Consider the following 22661-nt stretch of genomic DNA (forward strand, 5'->3'; position numbering starts at 1 on the left):
GCGGTGCTCCACTCGGCTTGGCGCGAGGGATGACCAGCCACATGGCTCTTCAAGCGAGGTCACACCCTCTGCATCTCTCCCCAGTCACTCTGATCAACTGCAGATGCGGCTTGCAGCCCTTTTAAGCAATACCATCCCCGGCACGACAGCTCGCACATCCTCCAGGAGCGCATTTAATGGCAAGGCTCGCAGAGCCGCACTGCTAGGCAGCTCAGCTGCATCTAGTATCTCGACGCCCCGGCTTTTATCCGGGCCCGCATCCCACCATCGACGGCCAGCATGGCCTCCAGCAGCGGATACACATGGACCTGGAGCGACCAGTACCAGGATTACTACTATGTCACGGTCGAAGCAGGTCAGCTCTGCCATTTTGACGGCCGATTGCAGGACGAGCTAAATCAAGCCAAGGCAACTATGTGTACCACTGGCATAAACATATGCAAGAGGCAACGGCGACTGAAAATCGGACATTGTAGCTATAGCCCTTGATTGCACTAAACTGTGAGCGCCTACTAAAACCCTATAGTCATCAAACAGAAGGGAATGGTTTCTCTCAACCTCGCTACGCCAAAGCATCATATTTCCCCGAGCAGGGTGAGTAGATGCGGCCGTCCATATCAACTGTTCCTGACCCGATTTACAGAAAGTTACAGCAGTAGCTCGTACGGGCAAGCAAGGACGAACTACGGCACCGCCCAGTGGCCTGACAATGGTGCCTCGTACACGCAAGCAAGTTACGAACCCGGCACCGCACAGCCGCCTGACAACAGTGCCCCATACATGCCCGTGGGAGGTATGTAGATGCGACACTCAGAGCTTGGCGAGGTACTAATGTAGACTGGAAAGTTCCCAGCCATGAACGAGCAGGACTGCACGACTTCATTTCCGGCACACCCGAGAAGGGGTGGTACGAGCCTCTTGACTCCAGTGTGTGCGGCCTCTTTATGCTGCCGATTCAGCTGACCAAGTAGGTTACCGAATGAGAACCGGGAGTGAGGCGCATCAGTTCTTCAAGATAGGGAAGGTATGTAGTGCTGTCATGTGTGGAGCCTTATCAACCTTAGAAATCCTATTGACTCTCAGTGCAGGTTTTTGCGATGCTTCACATTGAGGCGGCAAGTGAGCAGCTTGCGAGACAAGGAAACAACAACATCACGGTAGTACGGTACGGTGAACGCGCCTATTCTCAGATACGGCGCTTTATCATCGTCGAGGTTAGGCGAGGATTCGTCTACGCATGGTACGTCCCTCTAAATTTCCGGACATCAGGATTTGCTAATCAGCTTCGTCAGTCCCATTTCGACATACGGCGGGCAGGGCACCCTCAAGTACGGCTGTGTCCCATCAGAACACTCGGTTGTCTACTTTATAGCAACGAAACCGACCCTATTTTGTCGCGAAGAACTGTTCAAAGAACCTATCGCAGTTCGTCCTGCGGATCCCAGCCTTAAAATGGATCCAGCATCGCGACTTAATTACGGAAAGACGTATCCAATCGAAATGAATGTGAAAGTCAAAGACATTGGAGATGTCATCCCGGAGGACCTCAGCAATCTCCTCGCCTACTATAGGGAGGTGAACGTATTGTAGGAGTTCGCATTGTCAATATCCCTTTTAGGTCATCTCATCATGTATTTGTATATCAACAACAATCCTGTGACTTCTCACGCTGCTAACCCTCTGAATCATTCGACTCCTCCTTGTTCTTCACCCCAATACCTTATGACTCTCTCCATGTGCTCCGGTATCACTAGTCCAATCTCTTTCACTTCCACGTCTCGGTCGATGGTGTAAGTCCTACCAAAGCGTATCCGAGAGGCAGGCTGTAATGTTACACCATTATCAACCGGTTCAACCTCAATCGGGTCCCTATCCATCCCTTTCTTGACCTCACCCTCGAAAGGCATCGGAGACGTTCCAGACAAATAGATGACTGCATGCTCTGCTGCAACGCAGCTCGGGTCCATCGTGCCTCTTCCAGAATAGGTTACCACAGGGCTGCTCCGTTAGCGTGAGTACTTGAACGGAAATCGTGTAACTGACCAGGCTTTCACCCTGGTGTCATCGACGGAAACGATAACAAATCGGTGAATTTGGGAGGACACTCGCTCCCCGAGACTATCCACGACGACGGAAACAACGTCGCTCCCGACCTCGCTCGTCTTTGGCCCCTTCGCCGACTTGTCTATTGTAGGCGGAACTCGGAGCATAGCAAAGACCTGGTGAATTGTCAGTTTAAGGGAACCTTATGTTGCGGAATGGTACGCACTCTGCCTCTTCTGAAGAATCCACGCCCTTCCGTCCCATCTCTCCTTCTAAAGCCTACGCATAATGAGAAGCTGAAAGCTTGAGATGGCAAGCTTACGTACTAAGGTCCACCCGATTTCCTGAAAGAATCGTCAGTCTTCGGTGCTTATTTTGGGACCCAATGCGAGAACTGTGGCCTCAAGAAATGGGGCCAACACCGCCTCGAGATAGCTTACCTGAGGATCGCGGAGTCGAGTGCGCGGTATAAGACCCATCGCCTGCTTGAAGGTACTTTGCGGGATAATCTCCGTCTTGCTGGATGGAATGCGGCTCTCCAAGAGACTGAGACACTTCTGGTTTGTGCCACTGATAAACGGGTTCCCCTGGGCTCGTGAGAAAGGTATCCAAGAGTTCATCGGATGTGCTTGATTTCCATACCATTCTCAGGATTATAAGTGACGTAATAATACGCCTGATGTGGCTCGCTCCAGGTCCAAGCGGGAGATACCGTGGCTTGAAACGAAGAGATTGAGGGCTCCGACGTCGTAATACCACCAGGCCTATCTTGATTCTCCTCTACTTTCAGCGTGCTCATGCGGTCCAGGACGAACGATGTTTCGATACTCCCTACAGTTGCGGACCTGGACAAGCTAAAGGGACCTTTCGAGTTTGTCGTCAGCTTGCATTGCAGACAAAGATAGTCCTCATGCTCTTGTATCTTAGAAAATACGTCGTAAGCATTAGGCCGATCTTCCGGGCTCTTCCTGATCATGGTCCTGCAGACATCGGCGAGGAATTCCATGGAGGGATCCACTGGCATCTGCTCCAGCTGGCTTTGGAGGCGCTCTATGTCGTTCGGGAATTCGCTTTCGTCGTCAATATCGGCGGCTCCAGTCAGAGTCGAGAGCAAATCCACGTATACGCAGCCCAACGCATACACATCTGATTTAGAGTTCCGGGGCTCGCGATCGAGTACTTCAGGAGCAGTATATCGTTTCGAAACGACAGGCTGGTTGTTCGTGGTGCTACTTTGTAGCTCACTGAAATCTAATGAGAATCCGAAATCCGCGTAGGTAACGCAGCCCTCATGAACCAAGATATTCCGGGGTTTGATATCTTTGTGGCGGATCCCAAGTTGATGCATGTATGCTAGACCGCCTGCTAAACATCCGAATGCTTGTTTCAAGATAGAGGAGTCGTCCCCCAACAGTTGTGTACCAGATCGCGAATTTTCGATAGGTTTCCGAACCCTATTCAGGAAATGTTCCAAGTCTCCGCCGTCCGCAGCCGGTTGTAGGATCAAGCCCACGGCCTCAGGGTTCGTCGTAGTGTATGTTGCAATCAGGCGTACGAAATGGTGGTGCCCCTTCACCTTGCCTACAATCTTGATTTCATTCTGATATGCCTTCCGTATCTCGTCCTTTCTCTTTTGGAGTCCACGGACGTAGATGTTTTTCCGCGCATAGACGCTGCCTTCATCCGGGTCTTTATCTTCGACCTTATCCACCACGCCGCTTCGACCATGACCCAGCTGTTTAAGGTACTTGAATGGGAGGTCGTTTAGCTCTTCGACCTCGTAATGGCGAGCTTTCTCGACGATGTTTGTAAGCGCGGCGAGGCCTTGGCTGTCGCTCATCTCTTAACGTAATTGTGAAAAGGGCGGGAACGGGCTACTGGTCGTCGCTCCAAATTGGCTTGGGGAGGGTTCGGCTGTGCCAGCTGTCGAAGGTTCAGTTCTCAGCCTGCTATGGCCATGGTTGGTGTCGTACCTGAAGCGCAAAGGGTTCCTAGGTCATCCAACCCTCAATTCATTCCGCTTGCCTACACGAGAATGCGACGGAGTCGTACAGGAGATCAGTAGTATGGGCCTACAGAGATTGTTGTGTGAAGAGTCTGCCAGGCATAAGTTCGCGAGGCCTCGAGGCTGGAAATGCCCAGACGCGGCTGCATGATAGGCGCCACTGATTGGCTCGCGACGCGCTGATCGAATGCGGCTCACCGGTCGGAGAACTTTTCATCGTGAGTGTTGTTGTGGCACGACGAGACGGATACAAGAACAATCTCTGTCTAGCTCACTGCTGCTTCGGAGCCAGCATAACGACAACATGATCTATGCGATCCGGCGAGGTTTCTCTGATTGAAAAGTTAAAGAGATCCGGCGCCGGGCACTCGAAGGATTCCGGTAACTACCGTGCTGTTGAAGCCTGAGAAATCGGGCCTAGGTGAGGTTTGCCATGGTGTTTTCAGGCCCACGGGTATCTATAATAGACCAAGGCTGACCCACCAGCGATCACATGAGCAGAACCGACATTTGGGGAACAGTGGAGCTTCCTCCAGCGCCACGCCCGCATCCGCGGTGCCGATCTACCCACACTGTACCTGCATATCGTAAACTTTTCCACGATGCCCGAAATCGACGCCCAACATACTGTCGGGCCCCTTGAGCAGGGGTAGTATATTGGGTATGGTCCTTCGCGCCGTTGCCATGAAATGACGTTACCCCACGGACCCCCACTTAGGCGTTGATGCACGCAATATTTGCGTGGGCTTCGCTTAATTTTCCTGTTCAAGACAACATGCCAATGGATTGGGCATCGTTAGGGACATGCATGGAAGACGCACTATATTTTCTGGAAAGGTGGCTTTTTTAATTTGCACGCGGTCTCTACTGTTAATGAACGGGCAGAATTAAGTCTAGAAGTGTGGCTGCTTTATGTTCTGCTCCCGTAACTCGTGGAAGCAGATCAGAGAAATAACTCCCGAAAAGCCCGGAAAATATGTCATAAGTTCAATTCACTTACACCACACGTCTTAAACGACATTTGCATTCGACAGCACTCACACAGTCTTGTTGAAGTGTGGCTACTCCAAGCTGTGGGCAGCCTTGGATATTGCTTATGGCTTGAGGTCATGCATCTCTCAGAAGGCAACTTGGTTCGCAAAAAGGCAACCAAACCCGCGTACTCGGGTCCGAAACAACCCTGGCCCCGCGGGAAATTTAAACAGCCTGACAGCCTTGCAGGCCAGGCCAAATAAACTGCCTGCGAAGTCCACACTCGATGTTGCCAAGTGCGCCGTCCAATAATCGGCTTCCTTTCCTTATTTGGAGCGCGCCATATAAGTCGGCCCCATCAACATTACCGCAACTTCCAGCGCCAGTACCACAGCGAGAGTACTTCTGAGAGCATATTCTGTAAGCGACGAAGTGTTTTGATGCTCTACGTCCTTTAGATAATCCAGTGTCGTGACAGGTACGATGGGCAAGTGACGTCGATGCGCATGCCTGATACTGCAGCCGTAGGATTCGTACCAACGTCAATTCCATCACCCAAGTCCCTAACTATATGGGACTCGGGGTAAGGTTCATCAGGAGGCTCTGATACTCTCGACTGGATAGTGGGAAGCTCATCGAAGCCACAAATACCTCAGAACCGCGTCACGGCCGGCGTGAATCCGCAGTCATTGGGCTGAGGGCCATGCCGTGAACACCGGATTTTCCTACCAACAATATTCTACCTGCGGTGTTTAAAAGTCCTGATTATGGACAGATTTCATTATTCCTGGGTTTCGAAGGGGCATTTGGGGCTGATTGGGCTGGCTCCATACTCCGAAGATAACATACTTGCATGGGCAGCGACGGAATCAGGATCGAATACACGAAAGGATCCGGGCATAATTCAAACATATTGGACAATATACTTTGCTTGCCGGCTCGCCTTACGTTCACGTCATCCCAAGGGCATAAAGTAGCCATATCCATTGGTCCATGTGCACTTAACTCCTGGATTGTAGCAATCGTTCAAGAGAACGCAAGGTGCCTTACCTGCGAGACAGCACCTAGATTGATTATTCTCTTTTGACGACACTGTCTGAATACCAGTGTATCCTGTCGCGACTGCATATCAAGTGGCTGTGGGTAGTCAAGAGCAGAGTGACCTCATAGCACGGTCTCACCTGGCTCGAGCTTTCCACTTGAGCCTCATCCACCAAGGTCTCGATATTGTGGCTGGATACGCTCATTCGTTCTTCAGCCCAGCGATAGGGCAGTCTTTCGCATCCCACAGCATGCAGTCTAACCCCTACACATCGCCCTAGACGCCCAATGCCACCCAATCGCCTAATTACTCACCCGATCCCGACCGCTCCTACCCGCGTTCTAATTTACTTCTTTGCTGACGCAAGGCATTGCGAAAGGGAGACGCGTATCGCCAAAGGGCAATCATTCGTGGAAGGTGAGCTAGCACTCCTCTGATTGGTCGCTTCACTTCCTGCCTTGCGGACGGTCACCCTCCGTCACGCCGCACACGTCCTACCATGATCCCAGCGCCGGATATCGAACTCCATGCGATACGGGATCCGTGCCGCCAGAATGAAATATCACGTTTGGGGCAGGAGCACGCTGATTCGTGGGGTGTAATTTCCATATTCGCTGAACTCCGGACTGAGATTGTATCGCCATCCTCGCGAGACAGGAGCAGGCTTGTGACCAACGGCGCAGTTACGGCGTATCAGGCTGTCGTACGGTTGCCCGCCAGGTAGAAGTTGGTGGAATACAGGCTGCCTTGCGATGCGATGATCCTATGGGAAGGTGTGGTGACGCATGCAGCACGCCTGAGCATCTTATCGTACTGCTCACTCCACAACTGCAGCTCCCCGCATGGCTGCGAGGAGTACTCGCCCACATCACCCACGCAGTGACTCATTCGAGCCGCACGTATTGCTTTTACCTATCCGCGCATCTAGGTAGTCCCAGACCCTAGAGCTTCGACCCGCATCGTTTGTGTCCAGTGACGCGGTAGGCAGCGCAACGTGGACCCAGAAACACGGGAGCCAGGGTGGATTGTGCTGACTGCATGAAGTGCGAGGTGGGTTGCATGTGCGTGGCCGGTGTTGATCGGGCTGAGTGCGGGAGCGCACGGGCACGAAGTGGGGCCCGCTGCCGTCTCGGGAAGTTGTAGCAGTCTGACGACTACCGAGAACCGAAAGAAATACGAACGAAAGCTGATGTGATGCTTTCAGCGCAAGAAAACAAGCAGCGATGGAAGAGCAATACTTACGTGGGCGAACGTCTCTACTGGGCGAGCAGTGATCCTAGGGAGTGGATGAATATGGTGTCCAAAAACAGAGCGCAGTCAGTGGGTTGCGATTCGTTCGTGTGGAACAGCCGGCGTGAGACCGCAAATTGAGGGGTACAGATCGCCAGCCATACACAAGAACCCGCATGAAGGACGCGACGAGCGCTATATTTGATCCAATATCGTCAGCGAATTGCCTAACATACGGCAAGGTTACAGTTGCGAGAAAGTCCGACACCGCATGGCTCCTGAGGGATCCCGCATCCCACATGGCTTGCGAAAGGCATTTTCAGCTGAAAAGCAAACGCGATGGCTGGCTTGGGAGAGCAAAGATCAAACAGTTCAATAGCGGACTGGTCGCACTGTCGCGGGTGGTCACATATGTCCGGGCTAGGGCTGAGTAGGGCGCTTGCCTGTTTGCCTCGTTTTCGTCCAATAGCGCTGTCTTACGAGCGACAGAAGGCTGGCTTCAGCCTCAGACTAGGCAATCGACGATATCCAACACTGATTTGATAGAGCAGCATGTGCACTATGCTCCACGACATGGAGGACGAAACCAAAGACATGGCTGAGGGTGAATGCTAGGCATCCATAGTGGATGTCTGGGTCATCCTGGATCTGTGACGTTGTTATCAGTAGAGAATATGGATAGACCAGTGAAATGGTGATCGGCTGTGATATGCCCGATGCAGCACTCCTTGTGCTCGCGTCCTTTCACGTCGATCGGGGCCGGGACATTTTGGCTTCGCGCTGCACCCTTTCAATATCCGAGGGCGCCTGACTGGACGACAATATGCATAGCTGAGGCAACGAAGTGTGATTCCAAACGCACCTTGGAAGGCTGGTGTAAGCTGAGTCTGTAGGCAAAGGTGCCCTGGTCGCGCAAAGATCCTTTGTCGGTCAGCGAAATTATTTCCCGGATGGAGGCTGGGGAGGCGTAGGAACGGACGTCCTTCGTATCCGGGCATTGTGAAGGAAAAGGGAGAAACCGAAGTATGGGGGAAGTCACCACAGGCTGGGCGTGGCATGCTCCAACAGTGAGCCGGACGGCTAACTGGTACGATTGAGATAGCGAGATAGATCGCAAACCAAAGGGCAATCATACATCTCCGAAAATATGATCTAATCCAAAGATATCCATGACATTAGAGACCGGGCGGCCATTCGAAACGCTCCTGTGGGTCGCCCCAAATAATATACACCATCATGGTGAAGCCATTATACGTCCCAATACCAGATAATTAGCGGCGAATCCAATACTGCAATCAAACCTTGTGTTGAAGAGCACGGCTCCAAGAGAATCCAAGTCCGACGGTCGTCGGATTGGCTCCATATCCGGGTATTTCGCTGAGAAGGGAATATGTTCAAGGGAATCCGGAAACGGTGTATTCCAAGGGAAGATGAAGTCCAATGAAATGGATACCCATATTCTTTGATGTTAAGGCCGTTACTAAATAGTCCACTGTCCTTGGGGTGTTTTTGGATAGAGTGCTCCCGAATGCTGAGTGAAAAGAGGCGCCGGCAGAAGGAGCACTGTTTCTGACCGAAGAGAAAGTATCCGATGACATATTGGCGGCTTCCAGGTGTATGATAGTCCAATCCTTGGTGTAGAGGTATTATTTCTCTCACTGCTGCCCCTGCACATAAATTAACTCATTTCTACAAGTGATATGCCGTTGTTCGTACCGTATACTGTGAGCTGCGATAGAAGAGGGAAGATGAGCTGCGCGTCTTTATATGTGATCGTATTCGTTCGGTCCAGTGCTTCTCCTGTTTCTCCGGCGGATAGCTCCATTCAGATGCTGGGCCATGGTACCCAGGTATATTTGAATTGACTCTCAGGTAGGTCGAGCAGTGCTGCTTCCCTGGTGAAATCGGAGGGTGATTGGCGGTGTGGAATGGTCCCGGACCTAACGTACTGAATGGAGATGCGCTGCGGAATGATGACACACTTGTTGCTCGAATGCTTTCGGCCATGGCCGGCTCTCCTTCCTTCCTGGTCCGGTCGACATTTTGCATGCGTTTCTGGGAGCATGATTCTGCAATTTCTGAACCGTTGGGTCTCATCACATGTCGACGGCACTCAGGATTCGAGGTTGCTCTGGGACGTTCAGAGATTGCGACAGAGTCTTCAGGTCGTAACAACTGCTGAGGGCTGGTACTTTCGGTGCAGGGTCCAACCCCTTCCGCAACGACTAGAGCGCCGAGATCCTGATGGCTGTCGTGGCGGCGAGATGTCAATGAACTTGAGGAATTATGGCTCGGAATAGGCAATTGAGCGGTGTTATTCTCAAGGCCGTGGAATGGTGCAGAGGGTATAGAGCCTGCTCCCTCGTTGTGGTCAGGTGGAGTATCATATTTCAACACAGGAACGCCGTTGGTTTCCGCCTCAGGGGTCTTGATTCGAATTCTTAGCTGTGGTACGAGTGGTTTCGATGACACCTCAACATGATCCGGGGTATTAATTCCAGCTAAGGGTGAGCCTGGTTCATAGATGTCATTAGGGCTGAGATCTGGGGGAAAGAAGGGTATCGAGTGGCTTGGCGACGGGTCGCTACTTGGGAATTTGAGCGGGGATTTGGACTCTTCGTCGAAATTAGGGCATTGACTAGTAAAACGTGTCAAGGGGGGCTTATCCTGAACTAATCTGGCAGGCTGTTCATTGCTGTCAGTTGTCCAATATTCCAAAGCACGGTCCTCCCAAGGATCACCAGCGGGGTCGACAATGCCCAATTCCTTTAGTATACCCAAGTACACAGTTCTTTGAATAGCGTTATTTTTCATGTAGTCCAGCAGCCACTCTCCGATCCTGCGGCGAGCTGCTGGGTCGGTTGAGAGTGTGGGGACGGCGGTATCCGTATGGGCCTTGACGAAGGCGTCGAAGGGATTCGGTGGCGGCTTCAAATGCGGGGGATCGGACATCCTTCGATCGGGCTGCATCGAGACTTGCTTTAGATTGTGCACTTTAACCTCGCTCTCGGTTATCCTGTCAAGGACGTGGAAGTACCTAGACGTAAAATCCGAATTCGTTGGGCTATCCTCTCGTGCTCCAGCCTTGATTGTTTCGGCAAGATCGTTGTCATCGAATTGTCGGGCTCTTTCCAGCCGAAGTGCTTCGAACTGCTTCCTCAGGACGTCAAATTCAGCCTTAGCGGCGTTGTACTCCTGGCCGGCGTCAATCGGCGAGGGAAGTGGCTCTTGGGGGGGCGAAGGTGGGGGGAGAGGTAGTGTTTCTTCCGCTGTGACAGGGCTTGGTCCGAAAAGGTCCGAAAACAGGCCTGAAAGTTCAAATTGGTAGACATCGTTCTCTTTATCCGTGAACGTCCATTCTGAGCCTCCGAGGTCGCGTTCAGCCTGCAGGTAATCTGCTTCCATGACCCCGAGCTTGTCACGCGCAGCTTCAACTTCGCGAAAGGGGGTAGCGACAGTAGGAGGTAGGTCGTTGACGTACTGTCGTAAGGCGTTCATGAAAGCGACTTCGGCATCTCCGGTTGCGATTCGTTGAGTGCGCAGCTCATTACCGGAAGATCTGAACTTTTCGCGCTGGACGAGTAGCTCCTCCCGCAGTTCGGCCAGCTCTTGTTGCATCCTCGATGCCCTCTCTAATCGTCGCTGGATCTCTGAAACGAGGTCGGGATCGCGCTTGCGTGGTCCCGTTGGTCCGGTGCCATTTCTGCCGGGATCCCTCACGTGGTGCAGGTCCGGCGGAAAGGACATGGCAAAAGATGAGGTTTTCTGTGGAGTTCGGTGGTTGTGACGAATGCATTCTTTAGGGGTTGAGGGAGGAAGTGAAGTTGCAACGACGTTTCAGGCCCGGGTTCGTTGTCACGTCGGTACGAGGAGACCCAAGCCGCATCCGGGCCGACAGCCTTAACGGAGCCTCGGGTCAGCGAGCATGATGGCTTCTGATGCAATGTCCGTCATACGTGGGTTAATATGAGAGGTCTGGAGCTAAGGAATGCTTGCAGTAGCGACAACGCGAATTCGAGCGGCAAGGGTCGGAGCGACGGCGCGATGGCGGGAAGCGTGGAAAGAGCGCAAAGGCCGCCACATATGTACGATGGACCCGCGAGGAGAAGGCTACAATCAGCGCACGGTGGCCGACGAGTCGTCAGGCTTATCGTGGGCGCCTTCATCTACCGCTCCCTGTGTAGTCTGTCGGCTGACCGTCCCAGGATGGTGGGTCGGCGGCACGATGCGTCGCCTTGTGGACTCCTGCAATGTTGGCTTGGCGGCGCAGCGCGGGATCGATCCGCCACAACCTCCACCCTGGCCGCTGTGTCACGCCCTCCAGCCCGACGCGCAGTAATGAAAGTCGCATATGCAACCAGTCTGTGGAGTCTCCGCCAAATCCATGCAGTCCGTTCAATCCGTTCAATCATCGTGCAGCCCCTCCATCCCCTCGTTTAAGGGATGCATTCGCAGAGCCTCAAAAGGCTCGGCAGTCAATGACCCTAAGTTGTATATATTGCCGCCAATCGCAGGGTGAAGCGCGCGACTGGTGCTACCCTACAAGATGGCCGATAGCAGCAGGCAGTGGACTTGGAACGGCGTAACGTGGACCTGGAGCGACCAGCACCAGGACTACTACTACGTCACACAGGATTCTGCGGGTGAGGCATCCTTTCGCCCGAAACAATGGCAGTAAGACAGAAGCTGGAGTGACTCACCTGATTAGGGCAATATCAGTACCACTTCTACAAGCAGCTCTACGCCCCCGCCCCGGAACCAACGAGCCCAGCTTCGGAAGGCAGCCAAAGCACAGGACATGCAGAGGCGCCAGCACAGGGGTAAGTAAATCTCGGTGGACACAAAACTAACGGTGCTGACATCAACATAGTCGGCTCAGGGTTGACTCCGGTACATATCCGTACTCAACCGGTGCATATCACCCCCTGACCGCTGCGACCCATGATGCTGGCTCTAGCCCTTACCGGGGCACTCCTTCTGCCAACGCAAATTATTATGCCGCTGGGCTTGCTCCATATCCTGTCGCCTCGAGCCATGGTAATACTACTGGCGGGGCACTGCCGCACATGCTTGATTTAGGTAAGCATACCGCAAGGTGCCGTAAGTATTTCAGCTTCTCATGTGGCCGCGTAAAGTTCCTCCGCAGGTCAGAAGCTCGCCGAACTTCATACCTGGAACGCCCGAGAAGGGCGAATGGGAGAGGTTGGACCCCAGTGAGCAGCACTCAGAACACGAGAGGTGTTCTCGACTAATGCAGTGGCCAAGGTTTTTATATGAGAACCGGTCCGCAAGCGCAGCAGTTCTTTAGGAAAGGAAGGGTATGCCTTCCCCACCCCAAGGCTACCCAACGGTTCGAATCGGTCGCTAATATGGAAGTCAGGTCTTTGCCATGCTATATTCCGAGGCTGCAAGCGAGAACATGGCGCGCGGCAATGAGAATGATGCTGTGACCATAATCCGATTCGGCGAGAGCGTCTACTCGCAGATTCGGCGCTTCGTCGTAGTGTCGGTAAGGCACGGCTTTGTCAAAGCCTGCGGCATCTCGACCTACAGCGGGCGTGGTACTCTGAAACCAGGCTGCAAACCAAAGGAACACGCGGCCGTTTATTTGTCGGGCTCATATCCAGTGACTTTCCAGGGAGAGGAATTGACCAAGGAGCCTATCGAGATCCAGCCAGCCGACTCTTCTGTGAGGATCACCGCCGCCTCTCGGGTCCGATTCGGCAAGACGTATCCGATCGAGTGGAATGTCAAAGTCAAAGACATTGGTCGCGTTATACCTGAGCATATCAGCAAGCTGATAACATACTGGAGAATGGAAGACAGGGATGAAGACGACTGAGTGCGAGACACCTACCTTACCAAATTGGCTCCATACGTTTTCGATCCCCTTTCACGTTGTTCGGACCCGTTCTTTTGGACTACAACGACAGTCACCGACGTTTCTCCTTGTCTACGTAATACGATTTGATGGATTTGGATTCGGATCTTCGCAGATTGCCTATATGGATAGTAGCTTGGTTCCAGAATGCCACATTTGGAGGGCGTCCGAAACACATCTGGGGGAATTCCACGATCAACGCCTGTTTCCTATATATACGTTAATGAATGACTTAAGATAACAAATACGTTCGAGAACACCCTTCTCGCACCTTGGTTTCGGATCTCAACAGACACTATGCCTTTGTGTTGCCAGAATCTTCCTGGTAATCCCAAGTTCCAAAAGAGGACATATAGCGATGCTGTCCCAACCTTGAACCATTGTTTGGACCGCAATCAATTTCGGACACGCGGGTGGTCGGAACGCTTGAAGATATTGAGTCTCGAATTGCTCGAAATCCTTCAGCGGCTCGACCGCATACTGCGTTATAAGGCCGTACTTTGGAAGTCCACTAATAATGGCACCTGTCTTCTTTTTGAGTTTGTCTACCAGCTAACCAGTTCGTAAGTCCTCCGATTCAACATCTTTGAAGCAGTGATAGGCCCTTCCTTGAGGGATCCGGCAGCCGCGACCGAAGCTAGGGTAAGATCCCGCAGAACCTATCGAAGCGGTGACGCGGACAATTAGCGAGCTGTCAACGATGACATGCAACTCTTCGAAGTGAACTCTGCCGGGGCGCACGATATGCTTCGCGCGGAGAACTACGTTCTTAGGTGCATGCCTCGATTTTCGTGTATTGATTTAGCCAAAGGCGTGCGCTAGCTCTTCTCCCACGTCAAGCTAGGCCAACATCTCCTCAGCACCGCCGTATATCGTGTGGAATTGGTCCAGCCTAGGGAGGAAGAAGCGGGGGCTTGTAAAACTCCCCGGAGCCGATAAAATAATATATGCGGCGGCATATTGATTTAAGTGCAGACGAGCGATGAGATATGGGGAGAGACATTATTGAAGAAAAGTTGTTGAAGAGACGATGAGAACCGGGAAAAGCGACAAGTGACGGGTGGAGCTCGGTTTATTGGTTTTTCCGACCCGCTACCCTAGTACACATATGGTTAGCGGGTATTCTTGCATTCAGAAAACTCCGAAAGTTCGGACCTCCGCACTTGAAGTTTAACAACGACCCGACGACTTGACAATGCCAGCCATGAAGCGTAAATTGAATGCACGCAATGAACCGGAAACGTCCGATTCTCTCTCATCCCCTGCCCAGCCCGCCCAAAAAGCCGCAGACCCCTCCCCGAAATCTGCAACGCCCACCTTTTCTACCTTTGGCCTTGACGGAAGACTTTTGCGCGCAGTACGTTCACAGCACTGGTCTGATCCCACGCTTGTTCAAGTAAGAGCGATACCTCTGGCGCTTGAAGGAAAGGACATACTGGCGCGGTCTGGAACAGGTGGGTCTTAATCAGGGTATATCTATCTGTATGAAGACGACGCTAAGTCAGCTAGGCACCGGAAAGACTGCAGCATACCTCCTTCCCATCCTCCATAACGTACTACGCCGAACCGGAAACCGCGAAACGTCTTCTCTCATCCTCGTCCCTACTAAAGAACTCGCCCTACAAGTCACGAAGGTCGCCCAGTCGCTCGCCGCATTTTGCGATGTCCGGGTACAGAACCTAGCCAGCAAGGAGTCAGAGGTGGTACAACGCGCAAAGCTTGCGGATCTGCCACAGATAGTGGTTGCTACGCCGGCACGAGCGGCGGCGAATATGAATAATGGGGCGCTATCGCTGAAGAGCCTCGCGCACCTGGTTGTGGACGAAGGGGATTTGGTTATGGGATATGGATTCAAAGAGGACCTCGACTACATCTCCCAGAACATACCAAAAGGAGTTCAAATCTTCTTGATGAGCGCCACCCTCAACACGGACGTGGACGCTGTGAAGGGCTTGTTTTGTCGGGATCCGGTCTTGTTGGACTTAGGCGCCCTTGAGAAGGACTCGCAGCAGGTCAAGCAATACGTCAGTACGTATATCCCAAGACTTTCTGAAACCCCACCGTGGCTTACGAGCCGCTCTACATACCCAATTTCCTATCCCTTCGCAAATTCGCTAACCATACCCTCTCTTTCAGTCAAATGTGCAGAAGAGGAGAAGTTTCTCCTCGCGTATGCCCTTTTCAAGCTCGATTTGATCAAAGGCAAAACAATTGTATTTGTGTAAGCGCATCCGGACCTGCTCTGGTTATCCACTTCGCTTGACCCCTTCCCACTCTCGCCCTTTCGCCCAGCTCTCCCGAGGACTCTGCTAACCGTAGTGCCATCTTAGCGGGGATGTCGATCGTTCCTACAGAGTCAAGCTCTTCCTCGAACAGTTTGGCATAAAAGCTTGCGTCTTAAACGCCGAACTCCCCCTGACCAGCCGGCTACACATAGTTGAAGAGTTTAACAAGAACATATACAACATTCTCATCGCCTCCGATGACACCGAGATTCTCGGCACCGAGAAGAAAAGCGACGAATCGAGGCCGAGGAAGAAGGCCAAGACGGACGACGGCAGGCCGGACTTTGGCATCTCACGCGGCATCGATTTCCGGAACGTTTCTTGTATTCTGAATTTTGACATGCCTTCATCCCGAAAGGCCTACGCCCACCGTATTGGGCGCACAGCTCGCGCTGGCAAATCTGGAACGGCTATATCCCTAGTCATTCCCAAGGATAAGTTCAAAAAGCACAAGCCCACTTCATGTACGTAAGGACGGGTTTAAACTGCATGCAGAGGCTTAACCTATTCATGACAGTACCCAACACTTTCCCCCATACTTTGATGAACTGTGCTAATCTTGTTCGCTCCAATCCAGTTCTGGGCTGCGAGAACGACGAGAAAGTGCTCGAGAAGATCGAAAAGCACCAGACAGAAGGCTCTGGGCTAGAGGATTACAAATTCGACATGAAGCGTCTGGAGCCGTTTCGCTATCGATTCGCGGATGCCCTACGAGCGGTGACGCGCATAGCCGTGCGCGAGGCGCGCGTCAAGGAGATCAGGATGGAGCTTGCGAAGAGCCAGAAGTTGAGCCGGTACTTTGAAGAACATCCCGACGAACTCGCACACCTTCGGCACGACCAGACGCTCAACCATCCAGCGAGGATTCAGGCCCATCTTAAGCACGTTCCTGACTATCTGTTACCGGGTGGCAAGAAGTCCCAGGACATTGGCTTCGTCAGCTTGAACAAGCCTAAGCCCAGGAGGTTCGTACAGAGGAAGGGCAAAAAGGTGGTGAGGGGGAAGAATGGCAAGATCGACCCGCTGAAGACGTTCAACGCAAGAGGAAGAGGCAAGAAGTGAAAGTCACGTGTCAAGACGGCTTCTTATGTCGCGAGGGAGGACGGAATCTGAGTCTTTAGGAGCCGACAAATGTTAGATGAGGAGCTTCTCACTCGTCCTGGGCTATGTACACGGCTATGTTGAGCAGATAGGACACCGAAGAGAAGCCGACTGATTCAAGGCTATGGCCACAGGTGGATATCGGAAGGGTGATAGTGTGCGAAGTTGAGAATCCGCCTACGGAAAAATTACTACTCAAAAGATATATTTTATCAATCCCAGAAACCAAAGCGACACCTCTTATCTCAACCACGCACTCCTACAGACAACAAATGCAGCGCACCACGTTCGGTAGTCCTTGCCGCCGCAGACGTGATGTGCATTTCCCATCTAGGTAGACTGTCCGCCACGTAGCGCACTTCCACGAATGGTACTTCCGCGCCCCCGTCCTCTCTTCTTGAGAGTGTGCATGTGAGGTGTCCCGCCAGCGGAAATTTCCCGATTCTGATCCCTTCGCTGTTCCATATTTAGTGGCATCCGTTGCATCTGCAGAGTGTACCAATCTTGAATTGACGCGGTAATGGCTTATTCGAGGGAAGTAGTGTCATCGTATAGCGCAGTTGAATGCAGCGATGGAGGTATTGTACCCCTACTGAGAAACCCTTCAGCAGAGGCCAAGGAGTGCTTTAAGGCCTCCTAGCCGAAGCAAAGCAGAATTAAAAGTAGTGCGCAGACAAAACAGTAGTGACCTGAGATCATACCTAATAGAGAATCCGACATTTGACACGATTTCTGTTTTTTTTTTCATAGCACACGTGGACATCGCAAAGGCACGAGTGCCGCTATCTCTCAACCCTCGCCCCTCCACAGCAGAAAAGGCCTATAACACGGGTAGCCGACAAACACCTTTCCCCTCCATCCAGGCCCGTCATCCTAGCAGCACGTCAACAAGACGGACTAATCACCATCTCATCTCATCTCATCCTCCAGGCCCGACTTTGCAATGGTGTTCTACTCCCCAGATCCGCCGAAATTCACACCATATCTGCCATTGATCGGCGCCCATCCCATCTCGACCTCAATCCCATCTTCACCTAGGCTCTTCTCCAAATCACCTGCAAACCCCTCAAGTCCTGCAACCATCGTGTTGAAGAACCGCATCCTCATGAACTTCGGCAGCGCCATCTTGACCAACTCTAGAACCACCTTCCTCATCGCGTCCTTATCGCTCTTTGTGTTCCTCCACAGCAGCACGACGGAGTCGAGGAAGCGGTCGATCTGCGCGTTGGGCGTCCGATCGCACGCGTCACGAGGCGTGGATAGCAGGCGCTGCGGGGCATAGGCTTCCCACATTAGTCTTCCGTACGCGTCCTGGGGGACGTTGTGGACGGCTGGGATGTCGACATGGAAGTTTGCCGTGACGATATCGTAGGCGAGCGTGGTGTACTTATTGAGAGCGTAGTCTGCTAGCTTCGGGACTTTGTACTTCTCGGCGACGATATAGGCGTGGACGTGGAGGTCTAGCATGGTGATGTACGGGTGGTGGTAGACCATTTCCTGCTCGAAAGGGTAGATGCCCCGGACGATGAAGTCTAGGAGAGACTAGTTAGCCGAGGTTCCGATGTAAGATAGAGGCTTGAGATATGCTATCCGGAAGGGCTTCAACGGTATGTGGGACGAGATCAACCCTTCAGATGTGCGTCGGAGTCATTACGTACTGATCATTGCCCTGACGGCGAACGGGAAATCGCCGCGGAGGCGAATAATCCGAGTGTGAGACTCCTATTGAGAGAGTCAGCATCACGTGTTCTTTGTGTCGCGCTTCCCAGCTCCGCTAAGACACTCAAGAATATCGGCCGCTTACCAGGATAGACCGAATGTGCTCTGGGCCGTCCTAATATTACCGTTAGGGTGCATGATAACCCCCAGACGCAGGTCACTTACACCGAGCAGAGCATCGAACACGTCAGAGAAGTACCCAGAGTAGCAACATAGCAGGTCCTTTTCGATCCTAGCTGTCATCGTCCCTTTCCAGCCAAAGAAAAGCACCACCTCGTTAGGCTCGAGATCCTCGAAGATACTAGACAGGTCAGTGTTCTGCTTAGAACCTAGAGGTTTCCATGCTTACTTCATTAATGGGGCGCTTGGGATAATACGCGCTCCTTCGAGGTGCTCGCCTTTCCTCAGACGCAGATGCTTCCTAGGAAGTGGAATGGCATGACCGTACGGACTACTCAAGCGGAGTCCCCCAATATTAAGACCGTCCGAATTTGGTGAAATCAGATCCTCCCCGCACGCCAACTGCTGCATGGTGGAGTGTTCTGGCTCGTGTATGTCGGGACCCGGACCATTGCGGAGGATGCTCGGGTCGCAATACCTACCGCTGCTTGCCACTTCACCGCAGGCGAATGCGTTCGGCGGGTCGCCCATAGCTGGAGCAGGCCCGTAGTAGCCCGTATACACATTAGCCGGCAACTGCTGAAGAGCGCGTCGCTGGCCAAGTGTTGCGTTCTGCGGCTGGTGACGTCGGCCATAGCCTCCGAACTGGTGTGCTTGGATCTGTGGTGCTGTCGAAGTCGGAAAGCCCCTAAGAGAATGCAAAGCAAGAGCAGCCTCATTCTCTCGATTGGATGGATAGGACCCCGGAGGCAGTGATGCGCCCGTTGAATTAGCCATACTGTGGCCTGGCTGATGGCTTTGACTGAGGCGGAACGCGTGGCTGGGAGTCCGGTATTGTCGAAGAGCTGGAAAATCCACGAAGGGAAGAGAAGAACAACCTCGCGACAGAAAAGAAAATCCTCGTCATACATGCAGACGCCGAGCCCGCAGTGAAGAAGAGCACGCAGGACGCGTCGGCGACGCGCCGTGAAGTGAAAGCGTAGGGCGCAACGCATGGAGCTCGGTGTGGACGCACAGCAATGGGTCGGAAAATGTGCAAACGATGTGAATTGAGCTACACCCGTCGCCATCATCAGTATAACGACAAAATGGTGAAGTGAAGTAGAAAGTACGAGATCCCGACCGAATATGCCCTGAGGCGCCGTGTATGCTAATCCGCTCCGTTCCTACCAGGATGAATCCGATAGAGATGCAAGCCTCACCTAACAAATGGACCAATTGAAATACATGACCGCAGGAAAGGAAAGGCTGGAGGCCTTGGAAGACTTATTCGCGACAGAAAGGAGGAGTCGTTGGTTTCCCTGGGCAAGCGACTTCACCGCGCCTACTTCAGCCGTGCAGCTAGCTCTTTGATGAAGTCGATCCTGAACGCCGGTATTTCGTCCATGAGTTTGAACACTCTCGCCGCTGTCTTTCCGCCTTGAAGAATGTATTGTTCCGAATGGTCTGCGCAGAGCTTCACGGCTACCTTCCGGAGATCGTCTTCTCCAGCTGAGCGTGTCGAAGCGTAGATGACCCGGATGGCCTGGAAAAATTTGTCCTTATTGACCTCGACCCGAGACAGCACGGATGCTCGAGCCTCGAACTTGTCTACCGCCAGCTGCTTCAGTCCCGGGATGCTGTAGCGCTCGGCGAGGAGGTAAATGTCGATGTGAGGGCTGAGCGTATATATCATATAACCTGCGCTGCTCAAGCCCAAGAACTTATCGGCGTAGTCAAGTTGATAGCAGTACTGTAACATCGCGTCGACGGCGTCAGGGTCGTCAGCGCTGAGGTCGATGGTCTGCACTGATGTCTCCTACGCGCTGTTAGCGCTCGTAAGTAGCGAAATAAAATGGCACGTACTAATGAAGCCTTTGCGCAGACCTTCGCGAACCATTGCGAATGACTGCACATGATGATGCGGTGTACATGATACTCATCGTCTCTGCAGCGGACTACCAGATCTGAGAATTGTGCGTCGTCGAAGTGCCTGCATGTGTCAGCATGTTCAATATCTAGACGTGCTCATTCATCACTCTGGCCCAGCATTAAGCTGACTGAGCAACCTCCACTCTGCCCTCTTATATCTGCCAGACCAGGCGACCTATGTTGCGATTGCAACGAAGAGGCGCGAAGAACCTACCTTTTCAGACCCGCTGTCATGAAAGAAGCAGCATCGCGTGAGGGCTTGGGGTAGCATTGCCGCTTCTTTAGCCTTGTGGCTCCTGGACTCGTTGGCGAGACTTTGATGGTGGTGTCGTCTGCAAAGTCGGACGACCTCCTCGACAGCGCTTCCATCTGGCTCAACCTGAAACGATGAGGGCCGTATCGATACTCCGACCGATTAAGACTATGCATGTCATAAGTATGGACTGGAAATGGGCGAATGAAGGGCTAAATACGGCATTACTCACACGTTTCTAGGCGGTACTGCTGGCGTCGCAAACATATTTGGAGATAGTGCAAGACTCAACATTGCGCGTCGGGTTGTTGTGACTGCTATCAGGCCTGCTGTGCTCTTCTATGCAGATATCTGCGATTGCAGAGCTGGGACATCCAAGACTGGGTAAACGGAGATGGTTGATGTGATTTCACATAGCGAACCATGGTTTAGTAGAATAGATACGACGGCGCACGGCCCTCCAAAGAAAAACGACACGGGATGGGCAAGCTATAGGATGGCAGAACGGAATAAGAAAAAGATGGTCGTTAGTACGACGACCGATAATGACGATAGAGTATCATCCAAATGAGGAGAGGGCGTCCGGCCAATCAGATATGGGCACGCGGACTGCACTTGGCGCTATATGACGAGGGGCCTGCATGCTATCGATAGAGGCCTTTCCGAGCCAGCGGAACAGCCGGGGGAGTCAATTTGACGGCGGAGTGCAGCCTGCGCGGGGTGATTATCAACAGTTCGCATGACTGCCGACCGTGCTGAGAGCTTTGAGGCCGTCGAGGATGAACGGAAGAGCTTGCTGAGCCCATCCTTTCATTGATGTAGTCTTGTTTGCCGGTAGCGGATATCTGGCCGCGAGCTGAGTAGTGCCACAGAAGCTCTGCTTTACCATACTGTGCTTCCGGGAGCTGGTCATCTGCAACGGAAGAGCGACCTGGCCAGGGGAGCTGTCGCGCCCAAATGCGCGCCAGCAGATAGAAAGACGTTCGCGGGAGGTTGCACTGCATCCTTTGAAAATGGTCAGCCCCCAGCCTCACCATCCTGCTCCTTGGCACCCATTGGACCCTCGAAGTCGATGTTTTCGGACCGAATTCCTCGCCGATGAGAAGCAGCGGCGATAGCAGCGCTACAGCTTGGGACGACAGGCATAGTTGTCTTGATCCTGATGCGTGCCACAATAATGAGAACAACCGTCATAACCGCCAGAAAGGCAAGGGCACAGAGTACGTCTAGGAAGAAGTATCCATAGTCCGAAAAGTATCCAGAGTTCGAATCAAGGCGCGGGCCTGAACAAAGGCCGGTCTGCTCCTCATTGCGCCCCAATATATCCTCTAGGGATGCCCTCTTAAAGCTGGACCGTTATATATCTTCAAGCCGAGTCCTGTGAAAAGCGTGGATCCGAATAAGCGGCGACGAGGTTTCGGCAGGAGCTCACTGACTATACATACTTGTTCAAGCATGCTCAAAGCCTGGAACTTCGATAACGAAAGGCAAAGGGCTTGTTGAGACTATCCTGCGTCTGAAGATGGTGTAGGGCATGCGCTATCGGAGAGAAACGGCGACGAAGGGTATGTGAGCAGATACGTAGAGCCTAACAATCAGCAGTGATATTCCAGAGAGTAGGAGACCTTTCCCTAGAGGGACTCATTGTTGCAAGGTCTAAGTTGCTTAATCATGGACACATGTCCGCGTTTGGTGGGGGCCGCCAGTCGGCTGCCGCTCGACTCTCGGCAACGATGACTTCGTGACAGCAGTGGTCGCCGAATCTGCGTTATTTCTCCGGCGGCAGTTGCCCTTGGAAAGAAAACTCGCGGTGTGCGTTCCGGCGATTCTAGTTCGCCTATCGATTTGTAAGAGATCTTGCTGATACAGCGCAGCAGGAGTCTAGACGGCCGGGATTTGAAACGAGAGGTAATCGGCAATAGGGCGCCGTGGCAAGCCAATTGCGTCAAAGCCGTTGGAAACGCAGAGCTCCATCGTAACCGGCAGCTTAGATAGCGTCGTGCGGGTTTGTAGAGGTCTGATTTCCTGAATAGTAAGAGAGCGTGCCTGGACGGGTGCTGACGTCATCGAGTGCAGCGACCATCGACCATTGACGACGA

General features: G+C 52.7%; 11 protein-coding genes across 11 annotated transcripts; 3 read left to right on the forward strand and 8 right to left on the reverse strand.

Annotated features, from left to right (window-relative positions):
* The first annotated feature begins 73 nt into the window (after positions 1 to 73).
* Positions 74 to 1667, forward strand: BU26DRAFT_602403 (uncharacterized protein). Its single transcript, XM_033835351.1, has 8 exons — positions 74 to 355; positions 409 to 472; positions 527 to 594; positions 644 to 793; positions 847 to 927; positions 972 to 1024; positions 1089 to 1240; positions 1293 to 1667. The coding sequence occupies exons 1-8, from the start codon at positions 280 to 282 to the stop codon at positions 1588 to 1590; spliced, it is 942 nt and encodes a 313-aa protein (XP_033686920.1). The 5' UTR covers positions 74 to 279; the 3' UTR covers positions 1591 to 1667.
* An 18-nt stretch (positions 1668 to 1685) lies between these two features.
* BU26DRAFT_422178 (uncharacterized protein) lies at positions 1686 to 2210 on the reverse strand (the record flags this gene model as incomplete). The annotated part of the gene is made up of 2 exons (XM_033823445.1): positions 1686 to 1998; positions 2044 to 2210. The coding sequence occupies 2 exons, from the start codon at positions 2208 to 2210 to the stop codon at positions 1686 to 1688; spliced, it is 480 nt and encodes a 159-aa protein (XP_033686921.1).
* Positions 2211 to 3028: 818 nt separating this feature from the next.
* BU26DRAFT_404303 (kinase-like protein) lies at positions 3029 to 3802 on the reverse strand (the record flags this gene model as incomplete). Its single annotated transcript, XM_033822837.1, has 1 exon — positions 3029 to 3802. A coding segment is annotated over one exon (774 nt), but the record flags the coding sequence as incomplete, so codon positions are not given.
* A 4038-nt stretch (positions 3803 to 7840) lies between these two features.
* On the reverse strand, positions 7841 to 8703 carry BU26DRAFT_246830 (uncharacterized protein). Its single transcript, XM_033821092.1, has one exon. It carries the CDS (start codon positions 8423 to 8425, stop codon positions 7955 to 7957), a length of 471 nt encoding a protein of 156 aa, XP_033686923.1. The 5' UTR covers positions 8426 to 8703; the 3' UTR covers positions 7841 to 7954.
* On the reverse strand, positions 8687 to 10356 carry BU26DRAFT_246924 (uncharacterized protein). The gene is made up of 2 exons (XM_033821093.1): positions 9009 to 10356; positions 8687 to 8950 (listed from the first exon to the last, which is right to left on the reverse strand). Exons 1-2 carry the CDS (start codon positions 10260 to 10262, stop codon positions 8948 to 8950), a joined length of 1257 nt encoding a protein of 418 aa, XP_033686924.1. The 5' UTR covers positions 10263 to 10356; the 3' UTR covers positions 8687 to 8947.
* A 60-nt stretch (positions 10357 to 10416) lies between these two features.
* On the reverse strand, positions 10417 to 11480 carry BU26DRAFT_516648 (uncharacterized protein). Its single transcript, XM_033828376.1, has 2 exons — positions 10774 to 11480; positions 10417 to 10487 (listed from the first exon to the last, which is right to left on the reverse strand). The coding sequence occupies exons 1-2, from the start codon at positions 11037 to 11039 to the stop codon at positions 10451 to 10453; spliced, it is 303 nt and encodes a 100-aa protein (XP_033686925.1). The 5' UTR covers positions 11040 to 11480; the 3' UTR covers positions 10417 to 10450.
* A 136-nt stretch (positions 11481 to 11616) lies between these two features.
* On the forward strand, positions 11617 to 13441 carry BU26DRAFT_516650 (uncharacterized protein). The gene is made up of 6 exons (XM_033828377.1): positions 11617 to 11935; positions 12001 to 12112; positions 12163 to 12371; positions 12428 to 12505; positions 12558 to 12610; positions 12673 to 13441. The coding sequence occupies exons 1-6, from the start codon at positions 11839 to 11841 to the stop codon at positions 13132 to 13134; spliced, it is 1011 nt and encodes a 336-aa protein (XP_033686926.1). The 5' UTR covers positions 11617 to 11838; the 3' UTR covers positions 13135 to 13441.
* Positions 13442 to 14355: 914 nt separating this feature from the next.
* Positions 14356 to 16778, forward strand: BU26DRAFT_451906 (ATP-dependent RNA helicase-like protein dbp9). The gene is made up of 5 exons (XM_033824780.1): positions 14356 to 14627; positions 14683 to 15201; positions 15310 to 15394; positions 15504 to 15922; positions 16036 to 16778. The coding sequence occupies exons 1-5, from the start codon at positions 14369 to 14371 to the stop codon at positions 16518 to 16520; spliced, it is 1767 nt and encodes a 588-aa protein (XP_033686927.1). The 5' UTR covers positions 14356 to 14368; the 3' UTR covers positions 16521 to 16778.
* Positions 16779 to 17273: 495 nt separating this feature from the next.
* BU26DRAFT_516652 (uncharacterized protein) lies at positions 17274 to 18948 on the reverse strand. The gene is made up of 5 exons (XM_033828378.1): positions 18628 to 18948; positions 18444 to 18579; positions 18364 to 18393; positions 18218 to 18281; positions 17274 to 18091 (listed from the first exon to the last, which is right to left on the reverse strand). Exons 1-5 carry the CDS (start codon positions 18927 to 18929, stop codon positions 17511 to 17513), a joined length of 1113 nt encoding a protein of 370 aa, XP_033686928.1. The 5' UTR covers positions 18930 to 18948; the 3' UTR covers positions 17274 to 17510.
* A 500-nt stretch (positions 18949 to 19448) lies between these two features.
* Positions 19449 to 21031, reverse strand: BU26DRAFT_247021 (uncharacterized protein). Its single transcript, XM_033821094.1, has 4 exons — positions 20795 to 21031; positions 20524 to 20730; positions 20244 to 20370; positions 19449 to 20196 (listed from the first exon to the last, which is right to left on the reverse strand). Exons 1-4 carry the CDS (start codon positions 20854 to 20856, stop codon positions 19723 to 19725), a joined length of 870 nt encoding a protein of 289 aa, XP_033686929.1. The 5' UTR covers positions 20857 to 21031; the 3' UTR covers positions 19449 to 19722.
* Positions 21032 to 21289: 258 nt separating this feature from the next.
* Positions 21290 to 21708, reverse strand: BU26DRAFT_502493 (uncharacterized protein; the record flags this gene model as incomplete). Its single annotated transcript, XM_033826641.1, has 2 exons — positions 21290 to 21567; positions 21597 to 21708. 2 exons carry the CDS (start codon positions 21706 to 21708, stop codon positions 21290 to 21292), a joined length of 390 nt encoding a protein of 129 aa, XP_033686930.1.
* Positions 21709 to 22661: the final 953 nt, after the last annotated feature.

Source organism: Trematosphaeria pertusa, assembly GCF_010094035.1.
Source record: "Trematosphaeria pertusa strain CBS 122368 unplaced genomic scaffold BU26scaffold_4, whole genome shotgun sequence".
NCBI classification, from domain to species: domain Eukaryota; kingdom Fungi; phylum Ascomycota; class Dothideomycetes; order Pleosporales; family Trematosphaeriaceae; genus Trematosphaeria; species Trematosphaeria pertusa.

Excerpts from the sequence above, each read along its gene's own strand:
- BU26DRAFT_602403 (XM_033835351.1), top strand. The coding sequence starts at position 280 with ATGGCCTCCAGCAGCGGATACACATGGACCTGGAGCGACCAGTACCAG. Across the intron at positions 928-971 it reads GTACGAGCCTCTTGACTCCA|GTTACCGAATGAGAACCGGG; the intron begins GTGTGTGCGGCC and ends CTGACCAAGTAG. Across the intron at positions 1,025-1,088 it reads AGTTCTTCAAGATAGGGAAG|GTTTTTGCGATGCTTCACAT; the intron begins GTATGTAGTGCT and ends CTCTCAGTGCAG.
- BU26DRAFT_246830 (XM_033821092.1), bottom strand. The coding sequence starts at position 8,425 with ATGATTGCCCTTTGGTTTGCGATCTATCTCGCTATCTCAATCGTACCA.
- BU26DRAFT_246924 (XM_033821093.1), bottom strand. The coding sequence starts at position 10,262 with ATGCAGCCCGATCGAAGGATGTCCGATCCCCCGCATTTGAAGCCGCCA.
- BU26DRAFT_516648 (XM_033828376.1), bottom strand. The coding sequence starts at position 11,039 with ATGTCCTTTCCGCCGGACCTGCACCACGTGAGGGATCCCGGCAGAAAT. Across the intron at positions 10,488-10,773 it reads TTCATGAACGCCTTACGACA|GAGTACAACGCCGCTAAGGC; the intron begins GTACGTCAACGA and ends GACGCCGGCCAG.
- BU26DRAFT_516650 (XM_033828377.1), top strand. The coding sequence starts at position 11,839 with ATGGCCGATAGCAGCAGGCAGTGGACTTGGAACGGCGTAACGTGGACC. Across the intron at positions 12,113-12,162 it reads GCAGAGGCGCCAGCACAGGG|TCGGCTCAGGGTTGACTCCG; the intron begins GTAAGTAAATCT and ends ACATCAACATAG. Across the intron at positions 12,506-12,557 it reads ATGGGAGAGGTTGGACCCCA|GTTTTTATATGAGAACCGGT; the intron begins GTGAGCAGCACT and ends GCAGTGGCCAAG.
- BU26DRAFT_451906 (XM_033824780.1), top strand. The coding sequence starts at position 14,369 with ATGCCAGCCATGAAGCGTAAATTGAATGCACGCAATGAACCGGAAACG. Across the intron at positions 15,202-15,309 it reads GCAGGTCAAGCAATACGTCA|TCAAATGTGCAGAAGAGGAG; the intron begins GTACGTATATCC and ends CCTCTCTTTCAG. Across the intron at positions 15,923-16,035 it reads AAAGCACAAGCCCACTTCAT|TTCTGGGCTGCGAGAACGAC; the intron begins GTACGTAAGGAC and ends GCTCCAATCCAG.
- BU26DRAFT_516652 (XM_033828378.1), bottom strand. The coding sequence starts at position 18,929 with ATGGGCGACCCGCCGAACGCATTCGCCTGCGGTGAAGTGGCAAGCAGC. Across the intron at positions 18,394-18,443 it reads TGTTCGATGCTCTGCTCGGT|GACGGCCCAGAGCACATTCG; the intron begins GTAAGTGACCTG and ends CGGTAATATTAG. Across the intron at positions 18,282-18,363 it reads AGCACATTCGGTCTATCCTG|GAGTCTCACACTCGGATTAT; the intron begins GTAAGCGGCCGA and ends CTCTCTCAATAG.
- BU26DRAFT_247021 (XM_033821094.1), bottom strand. The coding sequence starts at position 20,856 with ATGTTGAGTCTTGCACTATCTCCAAATATGTTTGCGACGCCAGCAGTA. Across the intron at positions 20,371-20,523 it reads ATGACAGCGGGTCTGAAAAG|GCACTTCGACGACGCACAAT; the intron begins GTAGGTTCTTCG and ends TGACACATGCAG. Across the intron at positions 20,197-20,243 it reads TCTGCGCAAAGGCTTCATTA|GAGACATCAGTGCAGACCAT; the intron begins GTACGTGCCATT and ends AACAGCGCGTAG.